This window comes from Argentina silus (genome assembly GCF_951799395.1).
Source record: "Argentina silus genome assembly, chromosome: X".
Classification (NCBI taxonomy): domain Eukaryota; kingdom Metazoa; phylum Chordata; class Actinopteri; order Argentiniformes; family Argentinidae; genus Argentina; species Argentina silus.
The window spans coordinates 20,837,574-20,864,406 of record NC_139653.1 but is presented as its reverse complement, the minus strand read 5'-3'; the positions used below and the strand labels follow the sequence as shown (position 1 = coordinate 20,864,406).

Sequence of the window (26,833 nt, the reverse complement as noted above, 5' to 3'; positions counted from 1 at the left end):
GTAGAACCACCTACCCAGAGATGTCCTTGCCCTCCTGCTCCTCCTCGGGCTCTAGCTTGATGTTCTCAACTCCAAGGCAAGCCATTGACGGCCCTTCATCATCAGCTGCGCCCTTGTTGTGACCTTCATTTTCATCATCTTCATCACAGTCATCATCACCATCCTTTCGCTCAGCCTTTGTGGCATCTGCCTCCATTTTGTTTCTGCTCGCCTCTGTTTTTTCCTCCTGTGAGGAGAGAGTAATTATGCTATTACCCCATATCTCTTTTTAGCTTTGTTAGTTGGAGTCTCGTAAGATAGTGAAGCTGAAATAAATTTCTCAGGAATAAAGGGAGAGAAGGATACATCTAAAAGCAGCAAGAAACAAAAAGCAGCAAAAAAACACAAATGTCTATTGGACAAAGAGAGGTATGTTGAAAAGCATGTTGTGATTGATGAAGCTAGTATGTTGTAAACATGTACCTTGCAGACTATGGCTTGTGCACTGCTGTGCTCTCCTTCCGAGTGAGGTTTCTGTTCTCCCCCTGAGCTGGAGGCCACAGGGGTCACAGTTACACCCCCTGTCTCTCCCTCAGCTTTGCCCTCCACTTTAGGCCCCAGTTTCAGGGGGAGGTCCATCCGGAACGTGATAGCTGTGGAGGTGCAGTACTCCTCAAACCCATTCAGGTACCTGCAAATCAGGTAAACACATCAGAGGAATGCTTCTAAAACAACAACTAAGCCTGGTTGGTAGTTATCAATAATAAACCTTAAGATACCAACATCAAATAATCCCTCTGACCCATACAAGTTCCCTCCTGCACACGCACACACCTCAGCAGGACAACTTCAGGGCAGTGTGAGTACATCACTGTCAATTCTCTGAAGGGAGAGGCTTGGTGTGTGTGTCTGTGTCAACATGGTCACCCCCCCAGACAAGCAGCACTTCAGGTCACAGTGAGCATGTACAGCAGTACAGAATAATTGCTGCATCTGCTGGGTGTTGATACGTACTTGCGGTAAGCACACTTGACATTGTAGCCGGCAGCAGAGTTAAGCACAGGGATTCCCAGATCCTGGTAGACCTGTTTCCAAACAGATCCGCTTTCAATCTGCTCAGGACAGGGAAAACAGTGAAATATGGAGTGAGAGATAAATGATTTGTATGTCACCCAACATGATTCACAAAAGATAATGGCTAATCACATCTACATAAGACATAGGAGTCCTAATAGAGATACAAGATAACAAGATGGGACAACAACTTGATAACTTATGGGTGAGGTACTGACTTTATCAAAGCCTCCCAGTTTGTGCACTAGTCTGTAGAGCTTGAAGAGATTGAGGTTCCTGTAGCCCAGCACTGGTCTCTTGTTAATGGGGGTTCCTGAGGGAGGACACAGAGGGTATGGTCAGTAGATGAAACCCTTGGACTATTGATATGCTTCAGAAGGAGTGAGTAGGAGGCAGTTTCACCTCTGTCCTCCATGAACTTGTACAGCTGCTGCAGGAAGTTCTCCCTCTCCTCAGGGAAAGTCTCCACTTCCTCCTACAGACAGAGAACTGGTGAGTTTGACACCTCACACAGAGGGGTTTGTCATAGTCATAACCTGGGAATGTTTGATAGATTAGGAATCGAAGCAGCTACTCAATTTCGTTTACTGTTTTATTTGAGGTACACATTGACATTACCTCCTCCTCTTCACTGCTGGCATCTTCCTCCTGCTCTTCCTCTTCCTCATCATCATCCTCCTCACTGCTAGAACTCTCGTCTTTCAACTCTGTCCTCCAGGTGCTGGGTACCGCCGCCTGCCGCAGGAACTCCAGAGCCGCATCGAGTGCTTCAAACACAAATACAAACCATGTTGCACAAGGTTCAAACGCACAAACAATGTTACACAAGGTTCACACACACACACACACACACACACACACACACACACACACACACACACACACACACACAAACCATGTTACACAAGGTTCACACACACAAACCATGTTACACAAGGTGCACATTACCAAAAAAACACTACAACTATATCAGAGCACTTGAAAACATTGGTAAATGAACAAACGCCTCAGACTACTCGTACAGCAGCAACGCCCCCCTGAGTGACACCCACAACTTGCATGTCAAACATAGAATCAAACCTTTGGCAACAATTAATTAATTGCCACTAGTGATGACCAGTTAACCAGAAGTGGAAAAAAGCAGTGAACCTCAAGCAAACCTTTGGCAACAACGCACATTTGTGGTCAGCAGTGCAGCAGATGAGGAGAATAGGAGATCTAACTGAAATTGTACTGTTCCTGGTAAATGAAAACACGATTAATTAAGCTAAAACCTGCTATCATAGCCTAAATTGTAATATTATGAGGTTTTTTTCTGGCTTTTCTATCCAGGACAATGTAGCTGTCCATAGTGGTGTACAACTCCAGAATACCCTAACTTGTTATATCGCTGGGGTGTGGGCTAATTCATCCAACGCGCCCCACGTAGTTTGATCCAAATATCAAATGCAATCACGGGAAATTCGGGGAGACTGCAATTCCAAAAACAGCTGCTTTTTGTCAATGAAAGAGAAGTGCAGATAAATAATGCAACACATCCCCTGCGCCTCCTATGACTGTCACTCACTCACACAGCTATGATGGTCGACCAAGCATGGAGTGTGTCTCAGCCATCATGTGTCTATGCCGCACTGTCTCTGAGTGTCATATTTAACTAGTCAACCAGTTCACTGCTGGTCCTCAAGGACGCTGTGTGTGTAGCCTCTAATCATAGTCCAGCCTTAAACACACCTGTTGATTAGTTGAATCAGATATTAGAGCACAACTTGACTGGGCAAGCAACTCACACACTCTATGTCCCTCTAAGACCAAGAGTGAAGAACGCTAGACTACAATAAAACATTAATTAGACAATGAACAAACAATCCAGATAAGCTACAGCTTCAAAACAATAACTAGCCTACCTGAGCTCTCAAGGATAACTCAGGAACACTGCTTTTTAAAATGACAGGAACAAGATGACAGGTCTAAAATTTCAAAGATTCTCCAAGTCAACTCAGCAGGAGCCCTGCAGCTGAATCATTGGCATTCACCTTCACAGGTGGCCTTAAGTGGCTACTTAACTACCTGCTTGTTTCTTTTACACAGCATAAAATGTCACAATCACAGGTCAACTGCCAGTGAGAACTAAGAGGCTGATAATGTTTCCAGCTGTAATTATGAGGGAGGTGGTGCTGCCACACAGACAACATGGGCACATTACAGACAGCCTGATGAGGGTTTCAAACAGAAAAATAATCTGAGGTGGCAGAAGCCCTTCACCACTGTGTGCAAAACAAAAACAACAGATTTCTTTCTTCTGTCTGCCTCCCGGCACTCTCTGCCAGGCCGTGCTTTCTCAAAGGCAGACAATGGTGTTCACAGTAGAGATAGTAAAAATCTAAGACATCCTCTGTTGACCAGACTGCAGTCTAACCTCACCTGGCTTGAGTCCTGCATCAGCTTTGGGAGGAGATTCACTGTCCATTTCACGAACTTCCTTCCGCAGCACTGTGTGGCTGTAAAGCAGACATAACATTGATTAGCACCCACAGAACCCAGACCTTTATTGTCTATTGCAGACATAACACACAGATGGGACCACTTTATCAAGTAAATTCCAAGGCAAAAAAGCTTCTTGCAAGTAAGCTTGGGTATTACCATTCAGACCAGCTGTGAGCCAGCGTGCGATACTTCTCACGGGAGTGTTGATGGCAGCCTTGTTTCTTTTTCTCTTGCTCGCTAACAGAATGATTTGTTCAGCTTTTATTTGATGGTATTTGTGTACATATTGGTTACCATTCTGAAATTACAAGACTATCTATGCATAGTCCTATTTTAGGGTACCAAAAAGTAATGGGACAATTGGCTTGACAGATGTTTCTGGTAAGTGTGTTCCATCACATCATTTGTGCAGGCATAAGAGAGTTGTTAATGTCTAGTATTGATTCTAGGTTTTGCATTTGCCTTTGGAGTTAGCAATTGGTGTCTGTCAACATGAGGACCAAAGTGGTGTCAATGAAAGTCAAGGAAGCCATTATTAGGCTGACCAATTTGAAACCATCAGAAACATAGCCAAAACCTTAGGCTTGCCTAAATCAGTTTGGAACATCATTAAAAAGAAAAAAAGCACTGGTGAGCTCAGCAATCATAAACAGGCTGGCAGGCAAAGGAAGACACACACAGTGGATGAATGAAAAATGCTCACCATAAGAAAAAACAACAACAACTGTCCCACAGATCAGGAACACTCTCCAGGAGGTAGGTGTGATTGTGTCAGAGACTACAATCTGCAGAATACGTCACCAGCCAAACTACAGCCACTTCACTACAAGGTGCAAAGTACTAGTTATCCTCAAAAAGGATGGTCAGGTTACAGTTCGCTAAAAAGTAACTAAAAAGCCTGCAGAGGTCTGGAAAAGAGTCTTGAGGACACATCATATAAATCTTATGTACCAGAGGAAGGTTTGGAGGAAAAAGGATCTGCCCAAGATTTACAGCATACCACCTCATCTGTGAAACATGGTGCAGGGGGTGTTAGGTTTGGCATAACTGCCACTAGAACTTACTAACTGACCCAAAACATACTCCCATAGTAGTTTTTTCAGGGCCAAAAAGTGAAAAGATTGGTCAAGTCAATCTTCAGATTTAAATCCAATTGAACATGCATTTCATTTCCTGATGATAAGATTTTAGGCAATAATACCTCAACACAAACAACTGAAGATGGCTGCAGTACAGGCCTGGCAGAGCATCACCAGAGAAGATACCCAGCATCTGGTGGGGTTAATGGGTCGCAGACTTCAGGCAGTTATTGCATACAAAGGAATGTCGACCAAATACTAAACATGAGTGCTTAATTTTGACATTTGATAAATCTGTCCCATTACTTTTGGATATCCTGAAATAGGGGGACTATGAATAGAACGTGTTGTAATTTCTGAATGGTGAAACCAATATGAACACAAATACCATAAAATAAAAGCTGAGAATCTCAACTTTAACCTTAAAATAACTCCAAACTTATGGAGTGTAGAACCAAATGAAGAAAAAATGCTTCACTGTCCCATTACTTGTTGTATATATAGATTTTGTTTTGTTTTTGTTAAAGGATAGATCAGCTTAGAATGGGAAGATGGCAATTAAATTCCATCAGAAAGTATTTATTGCATAATGTCTTCTTTTTTTATTATAATATTTTTTAAACCCTACCACCCTCTCCCCTGATTGGAGGACATTAAAAAAAGTTTGACTGCTACTTAGAGCTATTTGTTGTTCTTGGTAAGGTAGATGTAATATTAAAAACATGCTTGTTATTGACTTAAGTACGATGTTAGACCTCATTTTCCATTGACTGAAAAAAGTGGATAAGCCTACAACACTCCAAATGAGTGGAAATGAGGTCTAACACGGAAAACTTTGAACTATCCCTTTAATTAAAACACTGACATGGAGAAAATGACTCCTCTCTTGCTGCTCTTTACCCTTAAAGCACAGAACCAATATCTTCTTCAGAACTTGAGTGGACATGAGAACAAATAATTAGACTTTTACAGATTGCTGTCAATGCCACTGAGAAATTGCCCAGTAGGTTATAGGCAACAAATAAATAAACTGAATCTGACAATTTATGGAAGCTACATAGGTATCTGGTAACCACCAACTCCCCCTAACAAAAGCAGCTCCCACTATGCAGACAGGCTGATAAGGTAGCGACCTCTAAGGCCACCCATGAGCTAGAGTGAATTACAGCTTCCATTTCCTCTCAGGATAATCATCCCTGATCTTATCTCTCTCATCAGCTCTACATCTCACCTCCCGACTAGCCAAACTACAGCTGATAAAGGCCCTCTTCACACTCATATCACTGCAAATATGTCTTCAGCTTGACTTGTGCAAGATTCAGGGCCACATTGTTGAGCTGTATTAGGAAGCTAGCTTAAAATACTGCCTAGAGGGGTGATATGGCCTGGTATATCATCAATCAACAGATATATAAACAGTCTTAAAAGTAGATATAGGTCCAGACAGAGTGGGCAGAAATTAGTCTTGCTGTCCACACCTCCTGAGAGCAGCCTATACAGAGGGCTCCCCCTCACTCTCACCGTCTCTGTGTGGGCTGCTGGGTGAAGGCTACTCACAGGCCAGCTCCATTAACTGCCTCACCAGTCACAGGGCAAACAATACTCCACTCGCTAACAGGGTAGACATGTAGGCTCTGGAGGGGTAGCCTGTCTCTACCCACTCACTCCAACTGGATACACTGCATGTAGTTCAACGTGAGCTTTTCTCATTTTGCAAAGGTAGGGATAAAAGACACCCGTGTCTTTTATCTAAATGGCGTATGACTCAACAGAACCCTCCAAAACATTTCCCTCACATAATGTCTCTTAACGAACATCTGTATAGGTTCATGTTACACACATCAATGCTTTAAAGTTTAAAAGTTTAAAGTTTATTATCACTTGAACTTCAGATGACTCACAATTTCCCATCCTTGAAAGAGCGGACAAAGATGTTGTCCTTCTTCATAGTCACATCTTCATGGCAGTCCGGGGAGATGACCTTGTTATTGTTCATAGAAAAGAGAGAGCGAGGGATGAAGTGAAGGAGAAAGAGAGAGAAGGAGTGAATAGGGATCTTTAAGGGCATTAATCATGGATGACAAAACTCACAATGAGCCATTTAAATGAGGACAGGAGAAGAGAGAGATTAAGACTGATCTGAGAGTAAACAAACTCCCCCCTCTCTCGCCCACACACACAGCATGGCCTGCTGCTGTTTACTGTTGCTGAGGAGCACAACAGTGGGTGTTCTACAAGTGCCACAGTCCAGACTGGATGCTGAAATACAGACTTGATTTCCACAAGGACACCTTTCTGCCTGTCTCTGTTGACTGCCTGCTTGTTACACACACACACACACACACACACACACACACACACACACACACACACACACACACACACACACACACACACACACACACAATTATGACGTGATCCTTTTTTAAATGTTTGATGTTATAATCATTCTGTCATTTGTGGAAATGGGAATCGGGACAAATGGCCTAAATGTGGTGAGTTCACCCTCCTCCATCTCGCATTACATTGTTCTCTCGTTATTTGATACTGACAGCTGTTAATCGGGTCCAGGCATGAAGTTGTCTCACATGTCCAGTAAAAAAAAGAAAAAAAAGAATCTGCTATTGGTCAAGTTGTCCGGCGACAAATCTTCTGAATGAAACCCTGAGACACACACACGCACACCACACACACGTGTTGCTTCAAGGCATCTATCAGTTAACACTCCTCCTTTCTGCATTAATGATGCCATACAGCCGCACTGTAACGAATCATGCTGTGCACCTCTGATACAGTTCCCCAGACCACCACCAGGAGGGGTGTGGAACAGGTCAGGCAGCAGGAGCACGCCAAGAACAACAAACCCTGGAGGCGGAGTCCTGCTGACTACACAGGAATCATTAAAGGGACAGTTTCCCATCTCCCATTCCCCCCCCCCCCCCCCCCCCACCCCATGTTCTGAATGTACCACTTACATAAACAAACAACACCTATGACAATTGTATTGTGTGCACATGCTATTAGCTGTGAGCTGTGAGAAGAGATTAGAGAAAATGTCCGGAAAAGACTGATATCTCTCACATTAACCAGTCACTCTGTCAGCACTGTTACACTCTACACGTTACTCAAAGTAACATCAGTTATTTTTACTCAGTCCTTTTAGCTGAGCAGTGTTTCTTTCCAATTCTTTACACTGCTAAATGTAATCCTGCGAATCCATAGTTTTTTTGTGCAAATCAGCAATTTGATAAAGGCATTTTGGGATACTGCTAATTTTTTAACTGACAAATTACAGCTGACGAAAGAGAGGTTAAATCAAGGTTACATTGCACATTACACAACTAGCAGGCTAGATAGAATGGCAAACCCCAGCAGGGTCTTCAAAAGCATGAACCCTGACTGTGGAAGTGTAGCAGAGAGAGATGGATGATGGCAGGCTCACCAGTGCAGGGTACCACGTGGTCTTCTTTTTGTCCCCAGTGACAACCCCTTCCACACACACCACCTTGCCAAACAGATCTTCATTCTGCCTCTGGTCGCTGTCCTCTTCTTCACTGGAGGATGAAGATGACTCCTCTTCTTGGCTGTAGCAAAGAGGAGACATATGAATAACTTCATAAAAAACAAACAATAGGATAACTCTAGTAAAGGTAATTTACTCATAGCAAATACAAAAGACACACACAACTGCATAGCATGCCCACACCTCTCGCGCACACACACACACACACACACACACACACACACACACACACACACCACATTAGGCATACTCTGTTGATGGGCTCAGCCGGCTCACTCATTAGCCTGCCTCTATTGATGAGCCAACTAATTTGCTGCTGTTTGATACAGAGCCTGACTCAGAGGCCAGTTTCCACAAGGGGGGAGCTCTGCTCTCACTATGCTGACCAGACAGGCAGCCACGTGTCTGAGCAACGCAGGCAGCACCAGCAGCCCAGCCACCCCTCAGTCCTCCCACAGGTTCACTATGCTGATACACAGACACACTCGGGAGCAGCTGGGGAGTGTCACTAGAGGTTATCAGATTAGGAAATCATATTTTCTATAACAAGCAGGAGAAAGTAAATCATAAGCCAATGACTATTCAAGTTAAGAGGGAAGGTAGATGTTCAAGACTTAATGATACCCCTGGTGTACTATAATTTACACGGTATGAGCTACATGTCTGAACTAAAATAGACAACAGTTAGCTCAGTAAGTTCAGCTATTTCCCTGCTTACTGTGACTATGGGTTATTAAAGTTATTCTGAGGTAAAGATAATATTAGTCCACTAAAAAAGAGTCCATGGTGCTAATGTGCAGCTGGGACTACCAAGGTGCTAATGTGCAGCTGGGACTACTCCACGTCAGGATCAATGTTCAGAAAAATATTGACTTTTCTATAAGTACTATCAGGGACGTAAGATCAGAGATTATATTGCAGTGTCCTCTTTATACCATGAGGAGCCCCAATTAACTGAAACCCCCTCGCCAGCTCAATTCCCTGCCAGAATGTCTACCTCCTTGGAGAGGTAGGATCATGACATGAAACATCCACTATAATCCACAAGAAAAAATATCACAACCACTGCAGCTGCACCATACGGAAAGTGTGATGTTCTCTCTCTCCCACATACTGTAAACACATGGCCTACACAAGTGTACGATGCAGCAAGGATCTCCTGCATATACCGTACGGGCTGTTTGAGTGGCGTTGGAGAGGGGCAAGTGGGGAGTAAAGCTATCGTTTGAGAAAGCATCCTTATACTAAGAGGCCTGTTACTGACCACCAACACCAGTGGATGTCAAATGTTAAAAGCAGCGCAGTCCCTAAAGTACTAACTAAAGCCCAGTCTGGAGTTAACAAAGCTCTTGGAACAGGGTAGCAAATACTCACACACGATTAGATCGCCGGCCACGGTTGCCCTTCTTGCCGATGACGGGCGTACCAAAGTGCTCGGGGTTGGTGAGAGGAAGCCTATCAAGTGTCTGTGACAGAGACAGCAGCAGAATATTAGGCAACATCTTATCAAAGCTCATACATAAAGAAATAATTTCATGTACTGTCTATGTGCATGTTACAACCATCAATATATCTACAATAGGTGGCCTTTTTGATGGAAATATTCTGTGCTGCATTTGTAAAACTATTTAACTTTTGCTGCTTCCATCAACTCAAACAGTATTTTACTAATATTTTTTTGCTGAAGCGTCAGCAAAAACAGCAAGACTTGAAGTGTGGTTGTTGGCAATCTCAAAAGAGCAGTGATGCCATCTAATTTGTTTTCCATAGAACTCCAAGAGTCCAGGTTTGTGTAAAACAGTGGGAGAGCACCAATGGGGACTTGCCTCGCTCTCTGCAAAGTGGCGCGCTCCTTTCAAACAAAGAGAACTTCGCCTAAGGGTCTTCTCATCACCATCGTCAAACACTGCAAAGTGGTGATGGGGGGGGGGGGGGGGGGAAACAGTTAAGCAAAATATAGGCCACAGCGTCTACAGTACACACTCACACCCTCCGTCTCCTCCAGGGCGATATGTGGCACAAACAAACCTCTCTCTCAGTTACTAAATATGTCACACTCTAATACAGTCTGGTGGTTTTATGATTTGATGATAACAAATTTGTTGGTCCTCAGAGGCACACAAGCCCAAGCAGTGACAGTCAGTTCAGGGATCCTTGAAGTTGTAATAAAGCTATGAGCTGGAACAGACTGTCTAGAAAATAGGACAGAGAAAAAGATACCCCAAAAAATGTTTTTCCCTTTTTTGGGGGCTGACTTTATTAAATGTCAGCAAGTAAGATCAGTGCACACATTGATTCCCAGGAGTGGCAAAATAGCTATTTCATATCAACTTACCAACAGTGTATATACTGGCGTCTGTCAATTTGTTGATGGTGGCTTCTTGGTATACTCCATCCTGATTTTTCACCTCCACCACAGCACCCACCTATAACCAAAGAGACACTGCTTTCTACAGGACACTGTAATAATGTCATGCTAGGTTTGGGCCAATTGTTGTGAAATTTACATTTTCATTTTTAAGGGGATGAGAATACATTTACAAAATGCCAGGTTGAAGGAATTGGGCAAATTGCTTTTACAGGAGTAGAAAAAGAAGAGCTTCAATGTCTGAACAATTTGTTGTGTTTTTTCTGTACTGACAATAAACATCTTCATGTTGTTGTAAATTCACTGAAGAACATGTTTAGCTTTAAAGAAGCACTTAAAGGCATAGTTCACTATTTTACACCTTACAGTTGACGGTTTGTTACCTTGAAAGTAGTCTATTGGCGAGGAGAAACTGTAATCCATGGTTCAGAGTTGTTTAAACAACAAAAATCACCTCAAAGTAACTTTCCAACCAACTTCATTTGAGGTGATTTGCCTACAAATCTATCACTATCACTCCCATATTGTTTTTGTTAGCGGTGGCTAAAGTTAGCTGAAGTTAGTAGTGGCTAAACCATGGAATTACAGTTTCTCTTGGCCCATAGTCTACTTGCAAGGTAAGGAACCACATACAGTGTAAACAAGTGAACTCTACCTTTAAACTGAAATCTTGTGGACTAATAGTATACCCTTGACCAAAGCAAAACCCATTAGTATTCTGGTTAAAACCATCTTCCCTCCATCCTCCCTGGCTTACCTTTAAAGGCCCTTTAATGTGTTCATCATGGACCTCCGCCGTGGAAAGCTCTGGTTTAAAGGTCACCTGAGGGGAAGGGCAGGGGTGATCAGTATCCAGAGTAAACAACCTTCACCAAAATCCAGGTCACATGACATGAAACCCCCACATCACACAGCCTGTATGGGCCAAACCGGTTCTGGACCTAAGACTTCACTGATAGGGAGAGATGAAAGCGGGCTTCAGTTTTACCACTTTATATCAATATGGGTTGAACGTGATAACTAAGACAAGAGCAAAGTGTGTGGTATCACAACACTGAATGTATTGTCAATTTCTGTCAAGATATTTGTACAACGTCCTTCCCCCTCCTCCTCAGTGAAGTAGATCATCCTAATCTGATCAAGCCATGGTAATCTTGCATTTGTATGAAAGCCTATAGCACATAGCTAACATCAAGCAGATAAACATGATCCTCACACTTCCCTCAGCTCAGACACAGTGGATAACTAGATCATGCCTCAGTAACACTGACACACAAGTCTTATTACACAATACCCTGTCCCGACTCTCCATCTAATGCTACAACATTGGAAAGATCCAACCAGTTCAAATCACAGGGGTGTCAGCAGATCTAAAGAGATGGAGATTAAAACTGAGTGAGTCAGAGGAATACAAAGGGCTCAAATTTGCCTCCACTAAAACATGGCGGACAGCACAAAAAACAGGTGCAAAGACTGTTTTGGTATTATTTTCGTATCACCTCTACCTGTGCGTCTGCGTCGACCAACACAAACTGTGCACCAATACAGGCGGAGCAGTACATGGGAGGGGGCAAATTAGCCATTCAACAATTATTAACAATAAGCGAACGGGCACAGCAGTGGTCAGGGATAATCTCTCAAACCACCGTAGTAAATCCTCTTCAAATATGTGGAAGTAGACCTAGTGTATCCTTACTGCATTACTAAATTCTGTAGGCTATATTGCCTAAAGCACTGAATGCCAAATGTTGCCGGCATACAATCTGTGCCAATGACGACCTCAGAGTAATGAAATCATGCAAACCCGAATGTCTTTGACAGGGTATATCTTAAACAGTAAACATCATAGATTATAATTTAAAAAAAAAATGTGAATAGGCCTACAGTAGGTCATTTCAAGTTTTTAGTGAAGGACCTGTTTAGGGAGGTGTGTACATATGGTTAATGTATTCATATAAACTGGTGTATTTAAGGTATAACTCACAAGAGGGTGTGCTATATCCTGGATATCAGAACGGCTGTGATGCAGTCATAGGCATCAGGCTGAACTGAGCTCCCACTGAAAATGCCAAATCCCCTTGGCTAATTTCTCAGCCACTTGATCACGGACTTTGATGCCTTTTAGTATGTCTGCTCACCGTACCAATGACTACACATCCCTTAAATATTGAAACAATAAGTTCAGCCTTTTTCAGGGCCCTGTTGTAAAGAAAATTCTGGTCTCAGTCAGGTTTCCCTGAATAAATAAAGCTTCAATAAAAAAATAAAACATCTTCATCTCAATATTCAATAATCATACCCACTCATTGCTGGAGACTTGCTATTCTTGCTGAACAAAATTATCAACGTAGAATCCATGTCAAGGAAACTTTTCAAACTACAATTTTAATGGAAGCTAGGCCAAGCTACAGACAAAGGAGAGTGTAAATGTTTCAGGACCTAATTCCTTAAGCAGCATGACTTCAACTATAGAGAGATGGTACATTCCTTCAACTATAGAGAGATGGTACATTCCTGCCAGCAATAGGAGAGGAATTCCCTGTCCTCATAGGGACTAGCACAGAGTCTCTACTACCCACACAGTGGCTAGGGATGAGGAGGGAGGGAGTGTGAGAGGATGCGACTACAGCCTCTTTTATCACAAGCCCACAACACAGAAACACCAGTAAGCATACAGTAGGCCTAACGGTTTGGACATCTCTGACAACCTCACACGTGACAGTTTGACCTCTTCTATGATTCAAGCCGGGCCTGAGTGAGACATACTAAGTCTAAGTGTGATTTGATGGTTTGATGCATCATTTGGAGTGAAGGCATCCCACCAATACATGATGGATAGAAACAGTATCTCAGAAAAATCTGGGTGAAAGACTCAAGTCAAACTGAAATTCATTATGTTCAGATCACACTCTCCTGTCCAGTTTACAAACTGACTAAAATTATCTGCATCGAAATGAAGAGTAACAGGAGTGATCTTGGTATTAAGTTATTGTACCTGCAATTTCCCAGCTACTTTGGCACACACATAAACTAACTGAGGAGATTTATTTTCATCTAGCCTAGTCTTAAAGCGCCATATGGCAAAGTCTGTATAGTGTGTTAAACAACCAGTCAAAGAGATTCAATGAACCAAAGTGAATTCACTAAATAGCAATATATTCAGAATCACAACAACCCATGAATAAAAGTCATAGGCCTAATCCTACATTTGTATAATAGTGAAGGCTTTTTGGCATACTGTCGTTGCCCTATTGAAATAAATCCCACTTAGAATCAACTTGCCAGGTAATGACATTTTGCAAATAGGGAGCCTCAGAGTTTAAACTAGTTCACAACATTAAAGACAGAGAAACTGAAACTCATATGGTCAAAATGCCAACATTTTTGTCAATGGTGTTTTGTCTGCCCCCCAAAAAAGTGTCCTAAATGCCTGGCAGCATCTGAGTCGACACAAGCGACAAGAGGATAAACAATGATCTAGCTGCATTATTTTGGCCAAATAGATCAGTCCCTATAGGAGAAGAGGGATATGATGTGCACTAGGGTTGGGCGGTATACATGTTTTCATACCTATATACCGTCCTCAAAGTTTACCGGGGTATACGGTATTACCGCGCAAAAAATAAATAAAAATAATAATAACGTTGCGTGGGGCTGGCGGGAGCCGTCTTTGCTCCATATATTTAACCTACGTTGAATTTATTTAAGTGGTGACTGCTATAACGTAGGACATTTAGCCTAAACAATCATTTAAACTTCACATCCCGATCACAACTTGACAAACTAAACTAAACAGTTGGATAGCATAATATGATAGCTTAATAAGAAGCATCACACACTGCATTCATAATAATATAACTTGTCTCATGTCCAATTAATAAAAAAAATATTGATTTACTTACCGTTATGAGACTATGCTCTGGGAGTCGTAATTGCACGGCAGACTGAGGGTCCGTTGTCTCTGGTCCTGCACTACGTTTTTCACCGCAAGATTGAGGTTGTGGCCAAAACGGTTGAGCCATGGCCAATTCAGGGCCCTGATGGCGGCTGCATGTCAGCAGCATTGTCAGTCGTTATGGCCGAGTTTATTCGCATCCAAGTGCCGCGCGGAGTGCATGAACAATGTTGTCCGCCGTGTGGTTTTCTGGAAAAAAGCTAGTCTGTAGGCATTTTGACTGTAGTTTCCAGTCAGGTGTGACAAAGTGGACGGTTAACTACGTGATGGCCTCATGTCAGCGAACCCGACAGCAGCACTTGATACAGACAGATCTCATCTGTGCAGCTGTTAATGGGTGTTTCAGTTTGAGGTGTGAGTGTAGATTAGCTCCCATTAGTGTTCCCATCTCTGGCCGTCATCTTTTTCATGCAAATAATCTCGTCCAAATCTGCAGGCTCTCTTTTATCGTCAGGTCGGAAAATGAAATACTGCCATATAGCAGCAGTAGCATTTGTTTCAGGGACCAAGTCATTAGCGCTAATCATCTTTTGTTTCTTAGGTGGAAGAGGTCACGTGCAGCACGCTGAAAGTTACATTTGTAATTCTTTCTCCGACCACGCTGGCAGCGGCGCTGTTACACATTGTGAATTGACAAACATCGCTTATTTTGGCAGTTTGATATATAATGGAGCAGAAATGTTATGACCGTATTACCGTTATACCGCCCAACCCTAATGTGCACCACCATGTCATGACTCCCTCAGTGACACAGAGGATACAAGAAGGCAACGACAGGGGTCTGGCATTATTTACCAGGCACGCACCCACACGCAATCAGTCACATAAGAACAGTCACACATGCACAGTCACAGACACTGCTGCCATGCATGGAGATGAGGTTGAGGGTGAGGAGGAAGCGAGAGGCTTTGAAAGCTCCTAACCAGATAAAAGGCTGATAGCCTCTCTCTCTCTCTGCTCTATAAAGAGGCCACATACATCACAGCCAGGAGTGGTAAACTGGGTGACTAGAGCTGCTGCCCGAGCCCATCCACAATCCTGCACTGTCATTCACGCCGGCTTTGTGCTGAACTGCTCTGTCTTTCTCTCAGAGAAATTATCCAAAACACAGCCTCCTTCCTCTTTTGCGAACCAATGTGACAGAAGGTGCCACCTTAGGGGTAACGTGAACATGGGGCCCACGGAAATCTGTAATTGTCCGAAACAAACAGGCTTTTAGTAATCGATCCTCCTATCCTTATCTAAACTGGTCGTTAAGCCATTTCCTCTCCTTAGCCAATTCCTTGGTTGTACAGCTCGTTAAAGAGATGATACAGGATTTAAAAAATAATAGTTATACTAGTTCTAAAATTAGCTCTCACAAGCCAAAAAACAGGTCCCTGTCTCATGCACGCCACACCCACACTAGGGGCACACAATTTATGTGTAGAATATTGCAACCTCATTGGAATACTGTGTACAGTCTATAGTGCATGGCCCTGCATGTGCTGCTTTGCCTTGGACGGCACCAAAACCTCAATTCTCATTAGGGGTTTCTTCTTTCAAGAGACATTTGTGGAAACATGGCCAAATGTATTCGATTTTATGAAGCTACACTGAACTAAACTGGGAAAACAACCCTCTGTTGCACTTTGTAGACTGTCTCTGCTTGGTGCTCATTTGCTTTATAAAAAAAAAAATGTTTTAGTTACTAATAGATCTAATAGACATTAAACAGCCACACTATAAATACGCAAAGCTTTTTCAAGGATTATGCCTTCTGAGTTTCAAATTGGCGTTTCTACCAAGGATCATTCACAAGAGAAAATCCTCGACCAGGAAATATATATATTACAGCGGACAACTTCAGGGCCATAGCTCAGGAAAGTGAGTGATTGATATGATGTATTATAGGCCTACGTGTATCAGGCCATAGCTCCATTTCAAGCCCAAATTGGGAGATTTAAAAAATACTGACGTAGTCATTAACATGTAATTTAATCTCTTGATCATGACCAGTGAATGCGATGTGACTTACCTTTGCCTTCACCAGTCTCTTGGCGGTCTTGATCTTGGCCTCACAGAAAGCCCCTCTGTATTTGGCACTCACATCTGTCCCCACTGTCAGGTAGGGGGGCTCCTCCAGAGTCTGAGGGGAGGGAGGGAGACAGACAGGCAGAGAGAGTGAGAAAATCAGGGAATACCTTTCAAAAATGGAGATGAACTCAGGCTCAAGAATCTGTGCCTCAGGCTCAAGAAAGTCAAGAATCTTAGTAACAGTAAGTTTACATGTCAATCTTGGAAAACACTTGGAAACACCTAAGCATGGTGATGCAGAAGTGTTCCCATAATGCACTATAGCCATCTTCAGTCTAGGCTTAAAGAGTAAAGACAAATCCATTGACAAATCCATTTCAATGATTCATCAGGGAAAACTCATACCATCTGCTCTGGGCATTAGAAAACAACCATCCAAGGGAAGGACTGGTAATGACAAGAAGAAGCTATATAAGACTTGCATCAGTGTTCTCTTGTCATCTGGAGCTGCAATTTTATCAGGATATTTTCCCTCAAGTCAAGAGACAGAGTGAAATAAAAAAACAACAAAGACAGTAGACTTTCCATTCCTTAGGTTCCATTCCATCCTGGTTGCAGCATTGTACTGATTTCAGCTAGATCTTTCCACAAACAGCAGCAGACAATAGCCTACACTACAGCTCTATATTTAGACAAGGACATCTGGAGTGAGAGACAGTCCACAACAGATGAAGTTTTACCCATTGACAACTAGGGGTGTCACGGATTTTGATATGGTTTGATTTGGTATGATAATCTCCATGCTCAAATGCCTGGTAACAACGGTTTTATTTATTTTTTGTTAAGGTTTACCACTAGTCTAAATGTCTCAAATGAAATGAAGTGTGGACTGAAATAACAGTATTTGAATCACATAAGTCCATTTATGAACAATGCTTTGTTCTCAAAAACATACAAAATAATGAATTAAATATGCAATTTTAATGCACATATTTATCTTTTAGCTGAGTTGATTGGTTAAGTTGAGGAGGCGCACTTGGGAAGCTGGAGCACTTTTTCTTTTTTAAACAGTAACAGCCATTTCCTACAATCTAGAGCCTTGAATCCAAAAAGGTAGCCATATACATCACCAAAGATACAGGGGGTATCTAGCCCCAATTTGTGACTAGACATACTACTTTTTACAATTGGATGTTGTTCAAGTCTAATCACAGATTGCAAGTCACAGGGGATGGCGGGGACTTAGCTTCAAAGGTAATGCAGATTTGAAGACATTTCTACAAGTAAAATCACCTCGCATTATGGTTTTATCCTTTTGTTTTTAGATAGCGGTACAGTAAACTGAAAAGAATTACCTTGTCTCAGGCATTTCCTGATTTCAGTATACCAAAGAAAGCATACCAAAAGAAAAACAACTGGAAAAAAACACTTGCATTCACGTGACCCGCATTCACACCAGCTTTGCTGTGATTAACATTATTTTCTCAAAGTCATCTTAATTAAATCATCCTTTCAAAAATATAACTGAATACAGGTCAGAAATGTCACAACCACAGCAAATATCTTTGGAAATCTATGTATTCATTTAATCCATCAAATACACAACACAGAGGAGGATGAGGTAGGCTACTTCCAAGGCAAAGAGATCTACTGCCTGAGAGTGAGTGCACATGAACTAGCTAAACTGTCCTCACTCCCCATTTATGACAAGAAACAACCCCGCCACAGCTCCCAGATCAATGGAAATAGAGCACTGTAGCCAGAACACTCCCAATCCCCAGGACATAGGTTTACATATTCTTAGCATGCTGTCTGTTCAGACATAACCTTGTTGAGAGGTAATCCTTTGCAGAAAGTAGCTACAAAGGGGTGGAAACTTGTTTTAAATGAGTGACGCCTTGCAACGCTAAACCAATCACATACCTTGCTTGGGCAGAGCTCCCAAAAACAAAAACTGAATTCAGTTTTTCCTTCAGGTCATTTTTCGTTTTCTTCAGTGTTGCAAACTAGCATAGGAAACAACTCTCTGCAAAATAGTCCTACCCGGTTGGAAAAAAAGGCATCGCAGATAACAACAATCAACCATTCTACCGGCATGTGGGGGGAGATTCTTGAAATGTAACATCCAATGAAATTGCAAGCACATTCTCCCATCGCTCCGTCCAGTTCAATTGAAGCCAGATCTGCTAATCGTAAGAACAACGTGATTTGGAGGCTAGTTCAGACAACGCTGCCAATATGCTACAACTTAGGGTCATGGTTAGTTAACATATTAAACACTCTGGCTCAGAAGCATGATAGGGCCAGAATAACCATGAGAATGCAACTGCCTGCTCTTGCAACACTGCTCTGCTCCCATTGCACATCCTGTGCCTCTCAGCCTGACAACTAGTCACAAGGAATGGCACAGATGTTCATTACCACCACACACATACATAACCTTGACAACCTCACACACACACACACAGAATGTATTATGACGTGATCATTTTTAAATGTTTGATGTTATAATCTTGTCATTTGGGGAAATGGGAATCGGGACAAATAGCTTAAATGTGGTGAGGAGTTCACCCTCCTCCATCTCCATCTCGCATTACATTGTTCTCTTGCTATTTGATATAGGCTACTGACAGATGTTTATCAGGTCCAGGCATGAATACACAACGTGATGTGATCTTTATAATTCTGAGAATTGTGTGTGGATGCTGTACACAAAAATGTCAAACCTACAATTACTCACTAATCAAACATCAGAAAAAATACACAGACACCAAACGACCAACATCCATACATAGGCCTACAGTAATACAAAAAACTGCAATGATTGTTTGCTCAGTCTACTTGTGACATGGCCATGCTAGAATTGCAGGAGGGCCATCATCGCATCACAGCAGCATCATAGCTCATCTCCTCTGCAAACGGCTACAGCTTGACACTGTCAGACCATGACACCTCTCTTCCAGTGGCAGCGTGATTCTGACAGATGGGCTTCAGGGGGGTGTCCTGTACACTTAGGCCTAGCTCCACCTCTCAGATAAACACCTCATTAGTCTGCAAAGCAGCCTGGCCTCAGGACCAGCTGCCCAGCACAGCACCATGTTTACATGACAGGGCATTGATTTCCACAGTCAGAACAACAACACATGGATAAACTGGTGAATCACTGTCAACTTCTACTTTTTGCCAATTTTGCCATTTAATCTAGTCTTTCACTTTCCTTTTCTCCTCTGAAAAATAACCTGTTAAAAGGGGCCATGTGGTAAAAAAAATACAAAAATAAATCTGAATTTACGTTTTATATGGTATTAGTACTCGGTTGAAGTCATACTGTAAAATTGTGAAAGGTATGCTGACCGTCCCTAAATATGACAGCCCCCCTCATAGCGTCATCAGATGATCTGATTTTAATACACCAATGACAACCAAGTACACCTCAATCAGTTAAACCAATGGTATAATTTGTTTACGTTTTTGTTTACATCCCTCCCGTTTTAGCTAGCACTAGCTGTGAGCACAATAACAGCTCCAGGCTGGTACGGATAACAACGAAGACTAGATGAAACTGGACATTTAAAATGTTGTGGTAAAAAGCAGCAAGACTTTTCAATAATACGGTAAGAAACTGATGTAGTTGAAGCTATTTGAGCTAGCAGTGTTGTATTTTGCAAGCTTGAAAAACGACCTGTTCGCTAGCTTATTAGCCTAGTAGAATTGCTAACAATTTTACAAAGCTTGTCACCAAAAATGTAGTAGCATCGAACCGCAAACAGAAATGTTGCATAAATCCACATTGAGACTAGGGTTAGGGTAGGCTGCTAAATATTTGTTAATTATTGAACTTAGGAAAGAACGGGTGTGTCAATGAAAGAATGACTCGAGACGAACCGTCAATCAAAAATGCACCACCATGTGAGGATGGTCCATTGGTCTAAGGTGCGCACATATGCCCATGTCGGCATTGGTTCGAATCCGGCACATGTCCTGCTGACATGCCCTCTCCTCCTTACTTCCTGTCTTTCTCTAGTGTCTCTGTCCATTAAAAACTGAAAAAGTGTGTGAGTGGGACTGCCCTACTCCAAAAAAGAACCTTAAAAAAATGCATCACCACACCAGCAGAGCGTGCATTTCAATGACAGGTGGAGGCAAGGGGAAAATAATGATTACAAATATTTAGTTAAGTCTTTTCTAACACAAAAACACAGTGATTTTTTAGATACCCAGGGAAGTTTGGAAATTAAAATTAAAACAACTACATGGCCACTTTAAGCTTCAAAGAAAATAGTGTGTCAACAAGACAGGTCTGATAACATGCTGTGGCCAGATTTACATTTGTCAAATACACGACAGCTAAAATAGGGAGGTGCGTTTATAGTTTCTGCAGATAACATCCTTACACTTGAAAAGAATGAGGAGCCTCAACAACATCTCAAAGGAACATGTTACCGTATGTGGATTTTCACACAGCTTCTTTATGAGCAAGTGTTCGATCATCACTCAATTCAGAACCCAACCACACACAATATTCTCTACACATTTAAGTTCAGTGAGCTCAGGGAGGCGGAATTCCTGTGCCTTTGGGAGAATCGGGTAAGATCTACTGTGCAGCTAATAGGACACACAGACTCTTACAAGAGTAGTCCTCCCCTATGACCATAGTACAGGGCTGCCCCTGCCACAAAACCTGTTGCAAACCGTTTCGTTACTGCACACACAACATAACAAAATGCAGCCATAGGGACATAAGTTGGTGAAGAAAGGCCAGTTATTGCAATTTTAACAGATTTGTTAATTTACCTAGCACTGCAGAGCTGGAAAATTGACGTCTTCAGGCGCATATGTGCTTGATTAAACACATAGGAGTCACCGGGTGGCTAGGCTAACCATAACCCTGCCGCTGATATGAAAACACTATGGTTAGGGTTATGTAAACATTACACACTTAGAGAAAAACACTGGTAGAGGAGAAGGAGAGTAGCACCACTTCATTGCAATAAAGACTGCTCATGACATTTTCAATGGATGGTTACATGCATCACCAGGACAAGTACAAGCTTCTTGGAAAGTTCAAGTGAGTATGTAAGACATTCATTCAACAACTCAATAAAAACACACTTCCTAGAACCTTACAAAAAGCAGAAGAAAGTATAGCCTTGATCCTTGGCACGGAGAAGCAATGTCTGTGCGCCTACCTTCTCTCCCTCCCCCATGGCAGGCAAAGTCAGTCTGGCTCACTCCCAGGGTCAAAAGAAAGGCTCTGGCCAAAGCCCTGGAGTGACAGACCACAGCATGCCGGACTTGCTCCTTGAATTTCCAAACAGAACCTACTGCTATTATATTTCCAATATTAATTCTTACAAAAAAAATATCCCTCAAATTTGAAAAATGTATTTGGTCAGGTTATAATTTGTGTCATATCAAACACAAGCCAATCAGTATGTATGAATGGCATTCCATTGTGGAATTTGAGCATAGAATTGAGATTTACTGATATCATGTTGTACCCTAGTTCTACGAATGACACTTCTGAACATGAAGGTCTCCCAACAAAATCGTAAAGATTGCACCTTTATGGATCACTGGACACATCAGACACAGAGCACTGAACTTCACATAAGACCAATTTGATCGATAGATCTGGATATCATTTTATTTCACTGAGTGATTCTAGAGGACTGTAATGACTCATAGGCCTACATGTAGTTGGCAACTTGGCATTCATTTTTACATTTATGGATTAAAGTATACCCTGCCCCCCCTTCATGGGGCTGACAATGCACCATGTGTCTAGGAGAAAATAACATACAAAAGCAATATTTAATGAACTAGCCTACTAGTGAAAAATATTACACAAATGCATGCTGAACAATGTTTCCCAATGTATTGGAATTGAGGGAAATCAACCCACCATGTTTTACAACAATGAATGGGCTTGTATGCTAAACAAAGGAACACGGAAGGGGCATGCAGGAAAGAATTAAGCTTCCCCCCCAGCTCACACGCTGTACAATAATCCTACTTTGAATCACCTCTTTGTCCATACAGGAGTCACCTCAATACCAGTCACTACTACTATGGCAGAGGTTGTCTTGGCAATGCTATAGGCCTCACTAGATACAACTAGCCTACATAAAATAAAAACATTTGCAATACCTTTGTGTAGGTTAAATTCAGGATTTAACAAAACATTTTTTATTAACCATGTATTCTTCAAAAACTGTATGTTGCTTGAAAAATAGAACAATGAATCAAACAAATCCAGTCAGCATGCACAGTGCCATTACAAAACCAGAGCAACAGCACAAAATACACTATATCTAAAAGCATAACAGAAAATACTGTGTAGATTGAACAGGCCAGTTCAATTACATTGAGCACTGCTCCTGAAAACACCTGGCTCTGAACACAATACTCACACATGTTAATATCACACTTGAAGTGAAGGCTTGCAATGAGACTCAAAAATAGAAAGTTGTCACCAATAACGATCTGCTTTTGGTCCATATTAACATTCTGTGATAACTTTAAAAACATATGATAAAAAACTGTATTCAACTCATGCAGGTAATCAACAGTCTGCAAGTGGTTACCATAGAAACATGAGCAGAACTGATACAGTCGAAACACATCGGGATACAAAGGCTACAACTATTTATATGACTATATCCTTGCTTCATTGAGAAAGTGGATACAGAAAAAGTAGAGCAATGAAATATCTAAGTGATAAATCCCTCACATCCCATGTCATTCTTGGAGTGCCTCAAGTTGCATTGAACAACCAATAAAAAGCATGTATGGGATTCATATTACCTTCCTGAATTTCAGCATGGGTTCTTCTATGTAAACAACGCTAAAAGAATTTCACTTCATGATGACACATGAGTTAAACATTTGTCTTTTCAAATGAGGTAATTCTAAGGATAACCCAAAAAAAAGTTACAATATAACATTACATTGCAAATCTGTTATCATATCTCAAGAAATAGCCTATGAGAAAACATTAACCTCTACAATGAAATGATAAAAAAAAAGAAAAGAATATGCAGAACATTTCCTTCACCTTCATCTCTGCTTGAGTTCTCTTGGCTCCTCTTGAGTGACCAGTGTAATGAATCTGTGGCAGAAAAATAAAGTTTAGAAAACAGTCAGATCCAGAATCAACGTTAGGGCACACACAACACAGGCCTGCCAAAATTAAGAAAAACTCAATATTTAAGAGTAAGTATTAAATGCAAGCCATGTCAGTGGCAAGGTCTTAACCTGACATCACTCAAAGGGGGGCACAGCAGACACCATTGATATAGGTGCAAATAACAAATGAGATGTTATAAACTCAAAACCTGGCATACAACAGTAATGGTTAGGAAGCAGCACACACCTCACCTAACCTTGTGGCGTTAATCCTAATTCTAAATGTGCATGTCAAAAAGACACCTTACATAAAGAGTGCAATCCTTAATTCGTTTTTTAGCTAAATGGCTGCTACCACTTGTTTTGGTATAAAGTTGAAAGACGGGGCTGAGGAAAAGTGACCACTCTTAAATTAGTTGATAGAGCTCTGGAAGTAAGGACTAACTAAACTAAAGAACAGTCCATGATATTGGAATTACAGTTATAAACATGTTTCAAAGTTTGTTTGCAAATACATTGTTTACAAACAATGACGTACAACAGCATTATATTCTGGGTTTATGATAGTGTAAGACAGTTAAACTCAGTAGGCATGTATAAGTCTATAGTCTTTGAGAATCAATATGAATTAAAATGAACATTGGACAGCTGAACATATCACAGATTGGGCCTTTAAATTCATAAAACATTAGATTTTCCTTTCTTGCCCGTCCCCAGTTTCGAAATGCATCTATACAATGTATCTACAAGTTACACAGCCTATACAACTATGTCCATGTTGTGATGTGAACCCAGAGAGCGAGAACAGTTGTTGTGTATGTATCTGTGTGAAGCATCGTGGGTTGATTATTCCAAATAGGAAAACGCTCAAGCCGTTTATGTAATGCCCCAAGTAGCCTCGGTCTCGTCGTTTTATATTGCGACAGCGGCGAGCATGCAAGCAAAAACAAAAAAAAGGAAAATGTCACACTGAACATTGCCTTTACGATAAGAAAGTCAGGATTGTTGTACGAAAAAGTTGCAAATAAAAAACAGAGGGACCCGGCGAGGAATACAGTAGCTTGATTTTTAATGATCAGGTTACGGTAATGTCTCCGGCTGTCTACTGCGCTAGCTAAAGCAGTGGATGACGCCATTTCTGTAGCTCCAGCTGCAACACAGCAAAACAGTTCAGACAGTCAGTAAATGTGAACGCGTGCACACACAATCGCGTTCGTGAATACTGTTGCAATTCACCTGTGTTTCTCAGAATCATCCCTCTCTTGGACGTGACAGTTCTTGAAATGAATGCCAAATGGCTTCCTGCTGATCATTTATTCGATTCGCTCTCAATCTTGTCGTCTCAGCAGCATGTATACGCAGCTCTCCACGGAAAATCGGTATAGCTTGTAGTGCCATAATAGCAACGGAAATATCACCAGAACTAACCAATAATTGAAACAAGACAATGTTATAGTCAGTGAATGGCCTATATGACGAGCTATAGGATAACATCGCGAGTAATGTGTTTGTGGTCTGATTTAAACCCGATGTACCCCGCCTGTGCATGGAAATATTTTAGACTGACGATCGAGTATCGGGTTGTGTCCATCATGACAAAGACACATTGACAAAACACTTCGCAACAAGGTCAAGCCTAGCAAAGTCATTACAAACAATGACTTAAAACCAATTTCTAGCCTGTTTGCTAATAAAAATCAATGTAGGTTAGGAGGACGTTACACTCGAGAAGGATTTGACATTATTCCCGTCCCGACGAACGATCTCGGTGACTACAATGAATGTCACCCCAGACAAATATGCTGCTTGTTGGTCTGGTCATTGCCCCTGCCCTGACTGACCGTAAGCAGCCAGCTTTGGTACCCGTCCACTGTACTCGTCCTGCATTGCTACATGCTGAAGACTCACCGTTGTAGTGCCTCGGTTATAAAAACGTCTTCGTGATAACTGCAAGTTAGTAGGCTGTGCCAGGTTTCTGTTCACTCACTCATATTTCGACAACTATGACTCGACTCTCGAGGCTAGTATTAGTGCGAGTCAGGATTATCAGACATCAAAACGATGAGGATTTCGTGAGGGAACGTCAAAATTACAATCAAAATGTGTCAGACAGAGCAACAAGGCTACAGACACAACGGGCGAGTTATCTAATTCATGCATAAAAAACCTATTATGAGCACAAAAGAAATGTATGTGGTGTGTATCTGGTCGGACAGTTAAATTCGACCGGTGAAACTACCTAGTTCTTATTGGAAGCGATGTACAAATTCCTTTCAATGGCACAGCTAGCTAGCTACTTTCAATCCCCACTAGACTAGCTGCTAGCACAATAACCTTACGTAAGGTTTAGCTAGCTAACCAACAACAGGAAGCTTTTCAATGTGATGCCTTGCTTGCAATAGTTTGATGCCTACCGAACCATCATCAGAAGTGTTCGTCATTTTCAGAATTCCACCACAACAACACTCGGTTTGCTGCTTTCTTTTTACCCAGAAAATAAAGTAGCTAGCTAGCTAGATTGATTTCAATAGCCAGCTATGTTAGAATAGCTGACCTCACTAATTCTCAAAAGAAACCCTTCAACCCAAGGAATGTTAATTTAAGTCCTAAGCCAAGTCACTAGCCAAGTCAAGGTTTTACATGGTCACCATGACTTGTTGGCGTTCGTTAATTCCTCTATATTTTCACAACATTTTAATTCGTTTGTATATGCATCGAAATTCGATTTACTGACAGTCGCTAAATTTTTCACTCAAGCCATGACTGAATACAGGCATGCAAAACAGCACGATCCTTACCTATGAAGTCAAGTTGAGGAACTGTTTTCGTTTTCGACTGAAGGTTAATATTAATCCATAAAATAATTGTAAGTAAATGATCCGCCACGTTAAAAGCGTCGCTCGCTATCCCCGGTTGATGATGGGATGATAATTTGTCAAAGTAACAAGCCGTACCGTTTCGGTAGCTGCTGCCGATTTTTTTTCTCTATGATCCTCTCGCCCCTTCTGAAACTGACTGACGGATACACAAAACCACCCACAATCATCACTATGTTTGCTCATTGGACAGCATGTTTGAGTCGACGCCCTTTACTTCGTATTATTGGCTGGTCTGTTATAGAAAATATCATTATATTTTAATGACGCCATGGAAACACTAAGGCAAGGGTAGCTGGGAGATGTAATCATAAAGACGTTATTTACACACTGCATTGGCTGTTAAGAGAC

The 26,833-nt window shown here is 41.7% G+C and overlaps 1 protein-coding gene across 3 annotated transcripts in view; it reads right to left on the bottom strand.

The window, feature by feature from the left end:
* arid4b (AT-rich interaction domain 4B) overlaps positions 1 to 26,586 on the bottom strand; it is a 36,012-nt gene extending 9,426 nt beyond the window's left edge. For 2 of the 3 annotated variants that reach the window (XM_083695731.1, XM_083695733.1), the window contains exons 1-16: positions 26,405 to 26,586; positions 23,536 to 23,589; positions 16,480 to 16,590; positions 11,265 to 11,330; positions 10,475 to 10,565; positions 9,966 to 10,045; positions 9,514 to 9,605; positions 8,059 to 8,200; positions 6,518 to 6,597; positions 3,475 to 3,551; positions 1,672 to 1,820; positions 1,456 to 1,528; positions 1,272 to 1,366; positions 994 to 1,091; positions 463 to 670; positions 15 to 226 (exon numbers count right to left, since the gene is read on the bottom strand). In XM_083695731.1, the coding sequence (XP_083551857.1) occupies positions 15 to 226; positions 463 to 670; positions 994 to 1,091; positions 1,272 to 1,366; positions 1,456 to 1,528; positions 1,672 to 1,820; positions 3,475 to 3,551; positions 6,518 to 6,597; positions 8,059 to 8,200; positions 9,514 to 9,605; positions 9,966 to 10,045; positions 10,475 to 10,565; positions 11,265 to 11,330; positions 16,480 to 16,590; positions 23,536 to 23,541 (1,580 nt within the window). In that variant the 5' untranslated portion in view covers positions 23,542 to 23,589; positions 26,405 to 26,586. The remainder of the gene's footprint in view (positions 1 to 14; positions 227 to 462; positions 671 to 993; positions 1,092 to 1,271; positions 1,367 to 1,455; positions 1,529 to 1,671; positions 1,821 to 3,474; positions 3,552 to 6,517; positions 6,598 to 8,058; positions 8,201 to 9,513; positions 9,606 to 9,965; positions 10,046 to 10,474; positions 10,566 to 11,264; positions 11,331 to 16,479; positions 16,591 to 23,535; positions 23,590 to 26,404) is intronic. The other variant, XM_083695732.1, reaches the window with a different exon arrangement.
* Positions 26,587 to 26,833: the final 247 nt, after the last annotated feature.